This window comes from Crocuta crocuta, unplaced genomic scaffold (genome assembly GCF_008692635.1).
Source record: "Crocuta crocuta isolate KB4526 unplaced genomic scaffold, BGI_CrCroc_1.0 scaffold116, whole genome shotgun sequence".
In the NCBI taxonomy this organism is placed as follows: Eukaryota; Metazoa; Chordata; class Mammalia; order Carnivora; family Hyaenidae; genus Crocuta; species Crocuta crocuta.
Window position 1 is genome coordinate 2999830 of NW_027531562.1, and position 12559 is coordinate 3012388.

Sequence of the window (12559 nt, forward strand, 5' to 3'; positions counted from 1 at the left end):
TGGACCACTTTCTTTTTTTTTTTAATTTATTTCTGAGAGACAGAGAGACAGCATGAGTGGGGGAGGGTCAGAGAGAGAGGAAGACACAGAATAGGAAGCAGGCTCCAGGCTCTGAGCTGTCAGCATAGAGCCCGACGCGGGGCTTGAACCCACAAACCATGAGATCATGACCTGAGCCAAAGTCAGATGCTTAACTGACTGAGCCACCCAGGCGCCCTTGGACCACTTTCGTATACCGCACACAAAAATAAACTCAAAATGGATTAGAGACGTAAATGTGAGACCTGAAATCATAAAAATCCTAGAAGAGGGGCACCTGGGTGGCTTAGTCGGTTAAGCGGCCGACTTTCGCTTAGGTCATGATCTCGCGGTTCGTGGGTTCGAGCCCCGCGTCGGGCTCTGTGCTGACTGCCAGCTCAGAGCCTGGAGTCAATTTCAGAGTCTGTATCTCTCTCTCTCTCTCTGACCCTCCCCTGCTCACGCTGTCTCTCTCTCTCTCTCTCCTAGAAATTAAAAAAAAAAAAAAAAAAGAATGAAAGAAAGCTGCTTTGGAAGTTGAGGGAGCAAGGCACTATGACTTTAGCTTACTGCAAACTCTGAGCAAGCCCAAAGAGTGATGTGATTACCACCGTTCCAAGCCAATGCAACAAAGAATGCACCCCTCTATTCTGGTCTTTCCTCATCTGTAGCACTGTTTTAGGCTTAGGAATCAATAAATGAAGATAGAGAAGCTGGAACTTACCCAAGGAGGGTAAAGCAGTTAAAGGGACTGGACTTGCTTTGCCTGGAGAAGAGAGTACATGGGAACATGAGTGTTGTCTTCAATTGTTTCATGACCTATCTTATGGAACAGGGAACCGACCTAGCATGCCACAAAAGAGAGCGGAACTAATAATACAATAATATTAGTAGCTGGTACTTTTGAGTATTTAATATACGATATGCATTTTACATGCATTATCTTATTTAATATAATGATTCAATAAAGGGTTAGTTTCTGTTATCATCTTGATCTTACAGATCAGTAATACATAGCTCAGAAAGACCAATGTCACACAGATAGTAGGCCAAGTAGTTAATACCAATAATGAAGTAATACTTGTAATACATTTAGAAGAGTGTTAGAACATGATAAGTGTCCAATAAAAATCTAGCTACAATAAGTATTACTATAATTATAGTTAAATATTATTATTATTGTATTGACTTAGGCCAATGGCTCTATGCTGTGGCTACACATTAGAGTCTTTCAGTGATGTGAAAGTATTGATGGTTGGATCCTACCTTCAGAAATTCTGACTGATGTGGTCTGAAATACAGTGTGGGCATTTGACATTTTATTTTATTAATTAATTTAATTTAATTTATCTGTTTTTGTAAATATTTTATTTTTAAATAATCTCGATACCCAACATGGGTCTCGAACCTACAATCCTCAGATCAAGAGTTGCATGCTCCACCAACTCAGCCAGCCAGGTGCCCCCAAGAACTCTTAAAATTCAACAATGAGTAAATGAATAATCCAATTTGAAAATGGGCCACAGATCTGAACAGATACCTCACCAAAGAAGATACACACATGGCCAAAAAGTATATGAAAAGATGCCCAATATGATGTCATTAGGGAATTGCAAATTATTAATTAATTAATTAAAGTAGGCTCCATGCTTAATGTGGGGCTTTAACTCTTGACTCTGAGATCTAGAGTCACATACTCTACCAACTGAATCAGGCTGGTGCTCTGGGAACTTCAAAATAAACCAACAATATGATACCACTATATACCTATTAGAATGGGCAAAATCCAAAACAATAATACCAAATGCTGATGAGAATGTGGAGCAACAGGAACTCTCATTTATTATTTATGGGAATGCAAAAATGGTACAACTACTTTGGAAGACAGTTTGGTACTTATACACTTGATCTTAGCCAAAAGGCCGAGAAGCGATGACAGTTTGGTACTTCTAAAACTAAACATATTCTTACCATATGATCTAGAAATCATGCTCCTTGGTAGTTGCTCGAATGAGTTCAAAGCTTATATCCACATGAAAACCTGCACATGAAAAAAAAATTACACATGGATGTTTATAGCAGCTTTATTCACTATTGCCACAATTTGGAAGCATCCAAGATGTCCTTCGGTAGGTGGATAGATTAATAAACTATGGCACATCCAGACAACAGAATATTATTAAGTCCTAAAAGAAATGGGCTATTAAACCATGAAAAGACATGGAAGAAACTTAAATGCATATTACTAAGTGAAATAAGCCAATCCAAAATGGCTACATACTATATGATTCCAACTATTCCAACACTCTGGAAAAGGCAAAACTATGGACACAGTAAAAAGATTTGTGGTTGCCAGGGCTACAGGGGAGGGAGGGATGAATAGATGGAGCACAGGTGATTTTTAGGGCAGTGAAACTATTCTGTGTGATACTATAATGGTGAAAATGTGTCATGATACATTTATTTGTCAAAACCTATAGAATATACAACACTATGAGTGAATTCTAATGTAAACCATTGTAATGTAAACCATGGACTTTGAGTGATAATGATGTGGCAATGCAGATTCATTAACTGTAATAATTATTTGATGGTGAGGATTTTGATAGTGAGGAAGGTTGTGCATGTATAGGGGTAGGAGGAATATGGAAACTGTACTTTCTGGTCAATTTTGCTGTGAACTTAAAAAGGCTCTGAAAAAATAGTGTATTAAAAAAAAATAAAGGTAAAAAAAAGTTCCCCAAGTGAATCTAATGTGCAGCTAAGGTCCAGAACTATTGGCCTAGGTTCTTTGCATATATAAGCTCTTTCATTTCTTTAAAAAAGTTTTTTTAGGGGCGCCTGGGTGGCTTAGTTGGTTAAGCGTCCGACTTTCGCTTAGGTCATGATCTCGCGGTTCGTGCGTTCGAGCCCCGCGTCGCGCTCTGTGCTGACTGCCAGCTCGGAGCCTGAAGCTTGTGTCAGAGTCTGTGTCTCCCTCTCTTTCTGACCCTCCTCTGCTCACGCTGTCTCTCTCTCTCTCTCTCCTAGAAATAAATAAAAATATAAAAAAAATAAATAAATAAAAAAAGTTTTTTTAATGTTTATTTTTGGAAGAGAGAGAGCACGTGGCAAGGGGCAGAAAGAGAGACAGAGGATCTGAAGCAGGCTCTGTGCTGACAGCAGAGAGCCCGATGCAGGGTTCAAACTCATGAACTATTGATAACACAACCTGATCCAAAGTCTGCCATTTAACCAGCTGAGCCACCTAGGTGCTCCATTCTTCGATTCTTCTAACATCCATCTGATTAGGTAGATGTGGCTACCCTATTTTACACATGAAGAAACTGAAGTCTGGAAGGATTAAATAATTTACCAAGTTTACCAAGCAGTAAAATGGGAACTAGGTTTCACACACTGCTTGGCCAGCTCTCATGTGTATAGCCTTTTTACCTTACCACCTTTTAATAATTGGAGCTGGTAGATCAAAGTACAATGCATTGCCTCATAAAGTAATAATTTCCCAACACTGGAAATCTTATAGAAGAATCTGGATAACAAGTCGGGAATGGAAGAGTTTGCTACATTGTTTTGTTTTGTTTTTTTTTCAGCATGAGGGAAAGTAGAATAGGTCATCTTTAATATTCCTTTACACTCTCAAGAGTCAAAGAGTTGAAGGCCTATGTTTGAGAACTAGACCTGTTCTTTACCAGCTGTGAGACCTTGAGCAAGTCCCCCAATTTCTCTAATACTACTAATGCTAATACTGTTAGGTCATTTTTCATATATATTTCATATATATGAAAATATATGAATATTAAAATAATATAGGAGGATTAAATATTTTTTGTTAGTCTTTTGCTAACTGTAAAGCTTTATAGAAATCAATTTTATGTTTTCAATTTTTTTAATTTTCTGAAGTAAGCTACATGACCAAAGTGGGTTTGAACTCAGGACCCTGAGATCAAGAGTTGCATGCTCTACTGACTGAGTCAGCCTGGCACCCTTATGGAAATCAAATTTAGCTTGAGGATGGCTAATAATCCTAAAACCTACATCATATCACAGTGTTCCTTTGTTTAAAATGTCCAAGGGCTGCCCACTGCCCAAAGAACAAACTTCAGACTCCTTTGCATGGTGTATAAGACCTTTAGAAAATGAATTCACTTAATCTCAATGTTCTCTTTCTTCTACCCACTAACTTTACCCTAGGTTCCAGCCAAATTTAATCTTCTACTGTTTCAAAATGGCTACACTCCTTCAGAGTGACAGCGTCTCAGAAGTTGAGAAAAGCCAGGGACACTCCCATTTCCAGTTAATAGTTGAAGAAATGCCCCTATTATTTGTAGCATGTTTGAAACGTTTACATCTAATGATGCTTTTGATATATAAAATCTGTAATGCCATATAACTGTGTTATTCATAAGATAATATTTATTTTGAAAATTAATTCATAGTAATGTCAGTTGGTAGGATAAGAGTTTAAATCTGAATGATGAGATCTTCCGTTCTCAATCTGTGAATGGATCCCAGTAACTGTGGATATTTTGAAGATATTTCATAAAAGTGGGGCCTATGCCAAAAAGTGAGGAGCACTCTTTACACTTCTATGCTTCTCCATGTGGTCTTCCTAACGTCTGGCCCGCTCTAACTCAACATTTGAGATCTAGTTCACACATCATTTATAAAGCCTTCTGAGATACCATTACCTCCTTGATGTTCTCAGTGTATTTGACAATATTATGTGATAAGCACTACCATGGAGATGTACAAGGAAACTGTATTCACATCTGCCATCCCCTAAATTTTGTTTTTTAAAAAGTTTTGAAAATGTTTTTTATTTATTTCTGAGAGAGAGAGAGACAGCATGAGCAGAGGAGGGTCAGAGAAAGAGGGAGACACAGAATCCGAAGCAGCCTCCAGGCTCTGAGCTAGCTGAGAGTACGGAGCCTGATGCAGGGCTCAAACCCATGAACCGTGAGATCATGACCTGAGCCGAAGTTGTACGCTTAACCGACTGAGCCACCCAGGTGCCCCTCCTCCGCTAAACTTTTATAGTTTATAGAAGTTGAGGTCTGGGACTCACTGTGTCTTATACTGTGCCTGGCACATAGCAATTCCCAATGGCCATTATTTTTAAAATTTTTAAAATGTTTATTCATTTTTGAGAGAGACAGAGCATGAATGGGGAAAGGGCAGAGAGAGAGAGGGAGACATAGAATCTGAAGCAGGATCCAGGCTCTGAGCTGTCAGCACAGAGCCCGACATGGGGCTTGAACCCATGGACCGTGAGATCATATCCTGAGTCGAAGTCGGATGCTTAACCAACTGAGCCACCCAGGTGCCCTCCAATGGACATTATTCTTAGATTTTAACATCAAGGTGAAATATTACTATGTAAACATATGTTGGTTTCTTGGGACATATATTCAAGTATGTATGGTCAGTTGCCATCACAAGATCTTCTGTTTTCTTCAGGACTTTATTCTTTTACTTTAATGTTCTTGTTCATAGTTGAATTTAAAATAATTACAATAAAAGTCACAGTACTTTTTGGTAAGGTTTCTTTAAAGCTTACCAGTCGTTCATTTCGGGGTAGAAGTAGATGGTGCAAATAAAGATGGTGAAGGAATAAAGGAACATATACCTTAAAATTAAAGTAGCGGTGTTTAGCTGGTTCAGTAAGTAGAGCATGTGACTCTTGATCTCTGAGTTGCCAATTCTAGCCACATTATGGGTATAGAGATTACTTTAAAAAAAGTAAAATCTTAAAAAAAGACTTTAGCAAAGAGTAGTCTCTTCCAACTTTTCATTTTTTAAAGGTTTTTATTTATTTATATTGAGAGGGAGAAAGAGAGAGAGAGAGAGACAGAGAGAGAGAGAATCCCAAGCAGACTCTGCATTGTCAGTGCAGAGCTGGATGCTGGGCTCAAACTCACCAACCTGTGAGATGATGATCTGAGCCCAAACCAAGAGTATGATGCTTAACCAAATGAGCCACCCAGGCACCCCTCTTCTAACTTTTCTATTTTCTTAATAGCATAATCAATTTCCTAGCTTCCAAGTGCTCTCTGCAGGTTAAAAAAACCCAAAAAGCTAAATGAAGTCAATCATTTACATTCTGATATACCTTTTTAAAAAATAAATAAAAATATTTTTAGGATTTAGCTTTTCTNTGAGCCACCCAGATGCCCCAACTTTTCTCTATTCTTATTGCTCATAATAGGCCCTTTCTCCCACCAACAATGGAGGATTTCAGTAACCTCCCAGCCAATTTTCTTATCTAGGTAGCTCCTTTTAGCCATTCTATCAATCTAACACCTAATTCTTCTAGTTAGTGTTCTAATCCAAAACCTGTTACTCACCTGAGCTTAAATTTTGCATCTGGCATTCAAAGCCCTGCTTCCTTCGTCCCTTACCTTCTCTACCCTTCACTGCTTAATACAGATTCTTTGGGGCACTGTCCTTCTCTCCTTTGTCAGAAGATATCAGGCTTTGCTTGTATTCTTCCCCCTTCCTTGCACTGTCTATATTCCACCCATTCTTCAAGGTTCAGAAGAATGCTACTTCCTCCTTGAAGATTTTCCTGGCAGCTCCAAATCATGTTCATAGCTCCCAAAAAATTATTTGCTTGAGTCGTAGTTGTGATTTGAACTGTTAACAGGAGACCTAGGGATCATTACCTGTGACAGTGGGACATATGCCTATATATGTTTGAAGTGCAAATCTGTAATTTCCAAAATACTGGCTAAGCATATGCAGATTGTTTAAAAGGACACAAATACTATCATGTAATATTCATTTTTGTTTAAAAGATGAAAAGGGTAAAATAAAGTACGGGTTTGCTTATCTCACAAACCAAGGGGTTCAATTTCTTTTTAAAAACTATATTCACATTTCCAATTAACTACATCCTAAAAATCTCCAAAACATCTTATAAGGAGGCATATTTTTTCTTTCTTTTTTTTTTTTTTTAATTTTCAGTGTTTTATTTATTTATTTGTAGGAGAGAGAGAGACAGCGTGAGCAGGGGAGGGCCAGAGAGAGAGGGAGACACAGACTCCGAAACAGGCTCCAGGCTCTGAGCCGGCAGTCAGCACAGAGCCCGACGCGGGGCTCGAACCCACGAACCGCGAGATCATGACCTAAGCGAAAGTCGGACGCTCAACCGACTAAGCCACCCAGGCGCCCCGCGTATTTTATTTTCAAAGCATGTAAAACAAAACGTCTGAAAGGAAAAACCGTGGGTAATATACTTGAGATCACACCCCACAGGAAAGAGTCAAAAGCACACTCAGCGGCGCTGCTTACCCGGACGCCACTGAGCCTGAATTTACGGTTTTTGGAGCTCAGTTCTCTAATCATTGCGATGGAGATAATACTCGAAAATGTTTTCTTCCCAGGGTTGTTGGAAAGGTTTTCTTTCTCGTGAACTACGGAAGAGGTTCGTCTTCCAGAACCCCGGAGGGGTGCTTTTTCTCCCGCGATGCACTTCCGCGCGCGAGTAGGGGTGCCGGCCAGGGAGGAGGGGAGTTCGCGTCGGAGTGCGGGCTGCGGGGCCGGAGACGGCAGGGACAGGTTGGGCCACCGCTGTGACGCGCAGCGTGGGGGCCTAACAGCATGAGCACGCTAAGTGTGTAGGCACGGTGCAAAACAAGCTGAGCGTGCGTGCACCAGTGTGCGGGGGTGCTGGGAGCGTGCTCCCATTTGCCAGGGAAGCGTAAAGGCGCCAAGCCATGTGACCGAAAAGCGACTGCTGAAAAAGGAGTCGGAGGCCCGCGGGGCCAGAGCGTCCGGGTAGTGGCGTCCACGCATCCGGCAGCCCGGCGCCTCAGGTTGGCTCTCCTGCGCTGCCCGCCGACAGGTCTCCGCAGCGCCCCACGTGGCGGCCGGCGGTNCGCTCTCGCCCGACCCTCCTCCCTTCCCCCTCCGGGATCGCGATGGACGCGGCCTCCCCCAGCCGCCGCCGGCAGCACCGCGCGGGCCTCTGAGCTTCTGGCCTGAGCAGCCGCGTGCCGGGGACCGGACGTGCGCTGGGTGCAGCCGGTCGGGGGAACCTCTCGCTTCCCTGTCACCAGGTCCCCGCGGAGGAAGGGGAGGGACGAGGCGCGGCTTTTCCTGTGCCACTTGCCCGGCTCGACCTGCGCGGCCTGCGGCTTCCTGGTAACTCGAGGGCCGCGGCCGGGCCTGGCTCTGCCCGCGGCCTGCTTGGAGCTGGACGGGAGCGGTTTGGGACGACAAGCCCGGGTAAGAGCTTAAAGGACACGGAGGCGGGGGTGCCTTACGCGGTCGGAAGGGCCAGCCTGGGGTCCGGGGTCCGGGATGCCTGGCGGCGTGCCGGGAGCGAGACCCCAGCTCCGGTTGCGGTCGGCCGGGCTCCTGCGGGCTTACCCGCTTAGCCCCTTTGTTCCTTTCCCTCGGCCCTGCCCGAGCCGGAGCCCGGCTTGCCCGAGCCGGAGCCCGCGGCGAGCCCCCCTTGCCCTTGAGAAGGGTTCGCCGCCGGGTGGGCCGGGGACGTCCCCCGGAGCCTTGGAGTTCCGGGCGCCGCTCCCGAGAGACCCGCCGCCCTGCTCGGCCCGGCGGCCTGCTCTGGGCACTGAGGCTTGCTGCTTCTCCAGAACTTCCCCCTCCTAGACACAGGTAGCTAACTTAGCGGGGCTTAGTGCCGAGAAACCGGAGCGCGGTGCCTGCGCCTCCCGGCGCGGGGCTCGGCCTGGCCCGGGGTGTTGGGTCATTCCTTCTGGTCGCTGCCGTTGGGTGCCCCCCGTGATCCGCGGTTGGATTCACACACCTGCAGCTGGGGTACGTGGGATCCCAGGCTGTCCTCCCGTCAGGGCGCGTACAGGCTTTTGTAATGACTTGCCTTTTGGGCTGCTTCTCTATTTCATGTTTTTGTTTTTGTTTTGGTTTTAAACCAGCTGCCGCATTCTATGGAGAAAGAGGACCGATTGGCTTGTATTCTGATCCGTGAGGTGTTAGTCCATTGCATTTACTTTTAGCATTTCTTTTTTAAACTTTTAAGAATGGTTGCCAAGACTGCCAGAATTCTTAACCAAGCCTTTATTCATAGGTACATCTTGTATCTAATAATTGTTCCTATGTGGACATCTTAAGAAGCAGTAAGTAAATTCGGAAGTCAGCAGAATTTGTGGAATTGGACATAATTTTAAAGCAGAAGCTTAATTTGAAGGGGGATTGGATCAAAATGCTTAGAGTCTCCTCAAAATACCGAATCTAACTAACCCTTATCTGAAGATCAGTTTTGGGTGGAGGAGGGGAGAAGAAGTTTGCTGGAAAAAAAAAAAAAAGAACCTTTAGTAAGGTGTTCTTTGCCTTTTGGCACAGACATTGGTGATAGCAGTAGTGGGATCTGAAGCTTGTTTGACTGTGTTTGACAAAGACAGCTCTGGTTTCCAGTTAAGTAACAACCTACTTAAGCTTATACTGTTCTGCAAAACTTGTTTTTATTTAGTATGATATGTAAACATTAAACCTGAGGAGTAAGAAAAGTGGAAAAACTGCTTCAAAAGTACTCTCCCCAAACATACTACGAGTCTTTTCTAATTCCTAGGAGGACACTGGGAACATTTGGTTCTAGCTGATGTAAAAGAAAAAAATTTTAAACCCAAGCTGATCTGTCCTGGATATTTAAAGGACTTTTTCCTTTTCCTTTTTTAATTTAAGCAAAGAGGCTTTTAAAAAACCATGGCAGATGTGGATCCTGATACATTGTTGGAATGGCTACAGATGGGACAAGGAGATGAAAGGGACATGCAACTAATAGCCCTTGAACAGCTATGCATGCTGCTTTTGATGTCTGACAACGTGGATCGTTGTTTTGAAACGTAAGTACATCCCTTCATCATCTTCTTTTGGAGTTGCTCTGGTGACATCTGTTTTCAACCATTTGCTGACTTCACTTTGTGTAGAATTTTCTCTAGTGAGTTTTAAAATTAACTTTTTAAAAGTTTCTGCAGTTTTGCATTTATACTTTTCTGAGAAATAAAAATTAGTAGGTGAAGTAATTCTGTAATGATCATTGTGATGACACAAATGTATGTTTGTTGAATGAATAGGAATTAGGGAATACTAATTTTAACTTGATTCATTTTCAAAGTATGTTAGGAACTGGGAAAATACAAATACTTCTTTATAGGTGCTTGTTTCTGTACTAAGAAATTACCTTGAAGTAAAGAAGGAAATAGAAAAAATAATGAACATAGTTTCCAGTCTCCCCTTTCTTCATTAGTATTAACTCCTATGGCGTTGTACTTTTGTTAAAGCAGATGATTGTAAATTTCACTTTGGAGGGTTTAAATTGGATGTTACCCTTATAGCATATTTTTGGAACGGTAGAAACAGATTTTGAAGTTTTAGAGTTTAAACAATATTATTCATAGGTTTGAATGTAGAATTAGTGCAGAAATGTAAAGAAGAATTCATGATGAGATTGGCTATTAATGGTATGTTTTTGCCCTCGGGTGATAACTTGCCCAGTTAGATTAGCCATTCTTCTGAATACTGAACACATTTTGTTTTTACTGTTTATTCTATATTAATTATTTGAAATTTTGAATTCCAGTAGTAAGTAAATGAAAACTTAGTTGTTTTTTGTATTAGTTTTAATGCTAGTTTGAGGTAACTAGAAGATGTTTGAGATGTTGACTTAAAATTTGGTATAATTATTTTAATTTCTCTGGATGGCAGTGAAGGCTTTTATTACTAAATTGACAAAGTATTTTTAATTGTCTTCAATTTTGAATGAATAATAATAAAGAAAAATTAATAAACAAAAATAATTTTTGGTTGTAAATCTGATTAAAATGATAAGAATCTTAGGATAGAAGCCCTTGTAAATGAAGTTTCAAAATCAGTTTGTTAATGACCCATTCATGTCAAGTAGTTTTTGTTATTAACAAACTTTCTTATAATTTAGCCCCCCTGTTGACACTTGTTTTAGCAGGATTCACAGAACAGTGAAGTAGAATTTTGAATGTTTATAGATTTCATTAGAGCGTCTTTATTAACTTAAGAATTACTTTTGGAATTTTATTAAAACTTTTTTTTTTTTTTTCTTTTATTTTTTATTTATTTTGAGAGAAACAGAGACAGCACAGTTAGGGAGGGAGAGAGAGAAAGAGAGAGAATTCCAAGCACTCACAGTATGGAGCCTGATGTGGGGCTTGAACTCACAAATGGTGATCATGACCTGAGCCGAAACCAAGAGTTGGATGCTTAACCCACTGAGCCACCCAGGTGCTCCTAAAGAAAAAATTTTTTTAAGTTTATTTATTTTGAGAGAGTGAGCTTGTGCTTGCAGGTGGGGGAGGGGCAGAGAAAGAGGGAGAGAGAGAATCCCAAGCAGCTTTTTACTGTCAGACACTTAAGTGAGTGAACCACCCAAGCACCCCTAAAATTTTTTTTAAAGTTTATTTACTTTGAGATACAGAGTGGGAGGGAGAGTCCCAACCAGGCTCCATGTTTAGCATGGAGCCTGACAGAAGGCAGTATCCCACACCATGAGGTCACGACCTGAGCCAAAATCAAGAGTTTGATACTTAGCCGACTGATCCACCCAGATGCCCCACTCTTGGTATTTTAAAAAGTTATACTTGCAGGGTGCCTGGATGGCTTAGTTGGTTAAGTGTCCAACTTTGACTCAAGGTCCTAATCTCAGGGCTGGTGAGTTCAAGCCCCATGTCGGGCTCTGTGCTGATAGCTCAGAGTCTGGAGCCTGCTTGGGATTTTTAGTCTCCCTCTGTCTTTGCCCGCTCCCCCTGCTCACTCTGTTTCTCTGTCTCACAAATAAACATTCAAAAAAATAAAAATAAAAATAAATAAATAAAAAGTTATACTTGCCAGTGAAATTAACAGTTGTTTTGCATCTTCTCTTAGGTACTAATGTATAGAAATTTGTAATGGCATTTAAAAAAAGTTTTACCATATTAAAACAATTTTAAAGGAAACTTTTAAAATATAAAACTTATTCCTGTATAAAATTGTACCATCCTAACATAATTGTTATTTTTTTTCATTTTCCTTTCTAGACTTTATTTTATATTTGCTATAATGTAATTTTAAGAAAGAGGAAATTAAAGTCAGATGTGATTTACATTTTTTATTTACTAAGTAAAGATACAAGACTCTTTCAAATTGGAATGGTTACCCCGTTTCATGTGGCATACCAATCATTTGTCTACCTAAAAATGGATGTTTGATTAAATTGTGACAATTTAAAAAAAACAGCAACTTAGCTGTCTTCGTTCTTTAATCAGATTTTCTTGTCACAAGGAAAATTGTTTTGATTTCTTTAAACTAGAGAGGCAGCATGGTGAGGTGGAAAGAATGAGTTGTGGCATCAGAGATCTGGGTTCAGATGCTTGGATTCTTGGTCAGCTGCATGTAATTTAGCCTTTGAGAGCCTTTCTTTGTAAAATAGCAGTCCTCGTTCTTGTAGCCTCCTTGTGAGGATTAAACGAAAGAATGTAAATGAAAAGTGTTTTGGTTTTAGTGGGCTGCATACTAATATTATTAAATTTCTAATTTTGAATTTTATTTTGGG

General features: G+C 41.1%; 1 protein-coding gene and 1 long non-coding RNA gene across 7 annotated transcripts in view; one reads left to right on the forward strand and one right to left on the reverse strand.

Moving 5' to 3' along the window:
- Positions 1 to 742: 742 nt before the first annotated feature.
- Positions 743 to 7871, reverse strand: LOC144238800 (uncharacterized). Its single transcript, XR_013337214.1, has 3 exons — positions 7309 to 7871; positions 1990 to 2059; positions 743 to 784 (listed from the first exon to the last, which is right to left on the reverse strand). It is a non-coding gene; the product is annotated as an uncharacterized LOC144238800 (long non-coding RNA).
- An 80-nt stretch (positions 7872 to 7951) lies between these two features.
- HECTD1 (HECT domain E3 ubiquitin protein ligase 1) overlaps positions 7952 to 12559 on the forward strand; it is a 90844-nt gene continuing 86236 nt past the window's right edge. For 4 of the 6 annotated variants that reach the window (XM_077772721.1, XM_077772722.1, XM_077772723.1 and 1 more), the window contains exons 1-2: positions 7952 to 8244; positions 9682 to 9842. In XM_077772721.1, coding sequence (XP_077628847.1) covers positions 9703 to 9842 — 140 coding nt within the window. In that variant the 5' untranslated portion in view covers positions 7952 to 8244; positions 9682 to 9702. The remainder of the gene's footprint in view (positions 8245 to 9681; positions 9843 to 12559) is intronic. The other 2 variants (XM_077772725.1, XM_077772726.1) reach the window with 1 other exon arrangement.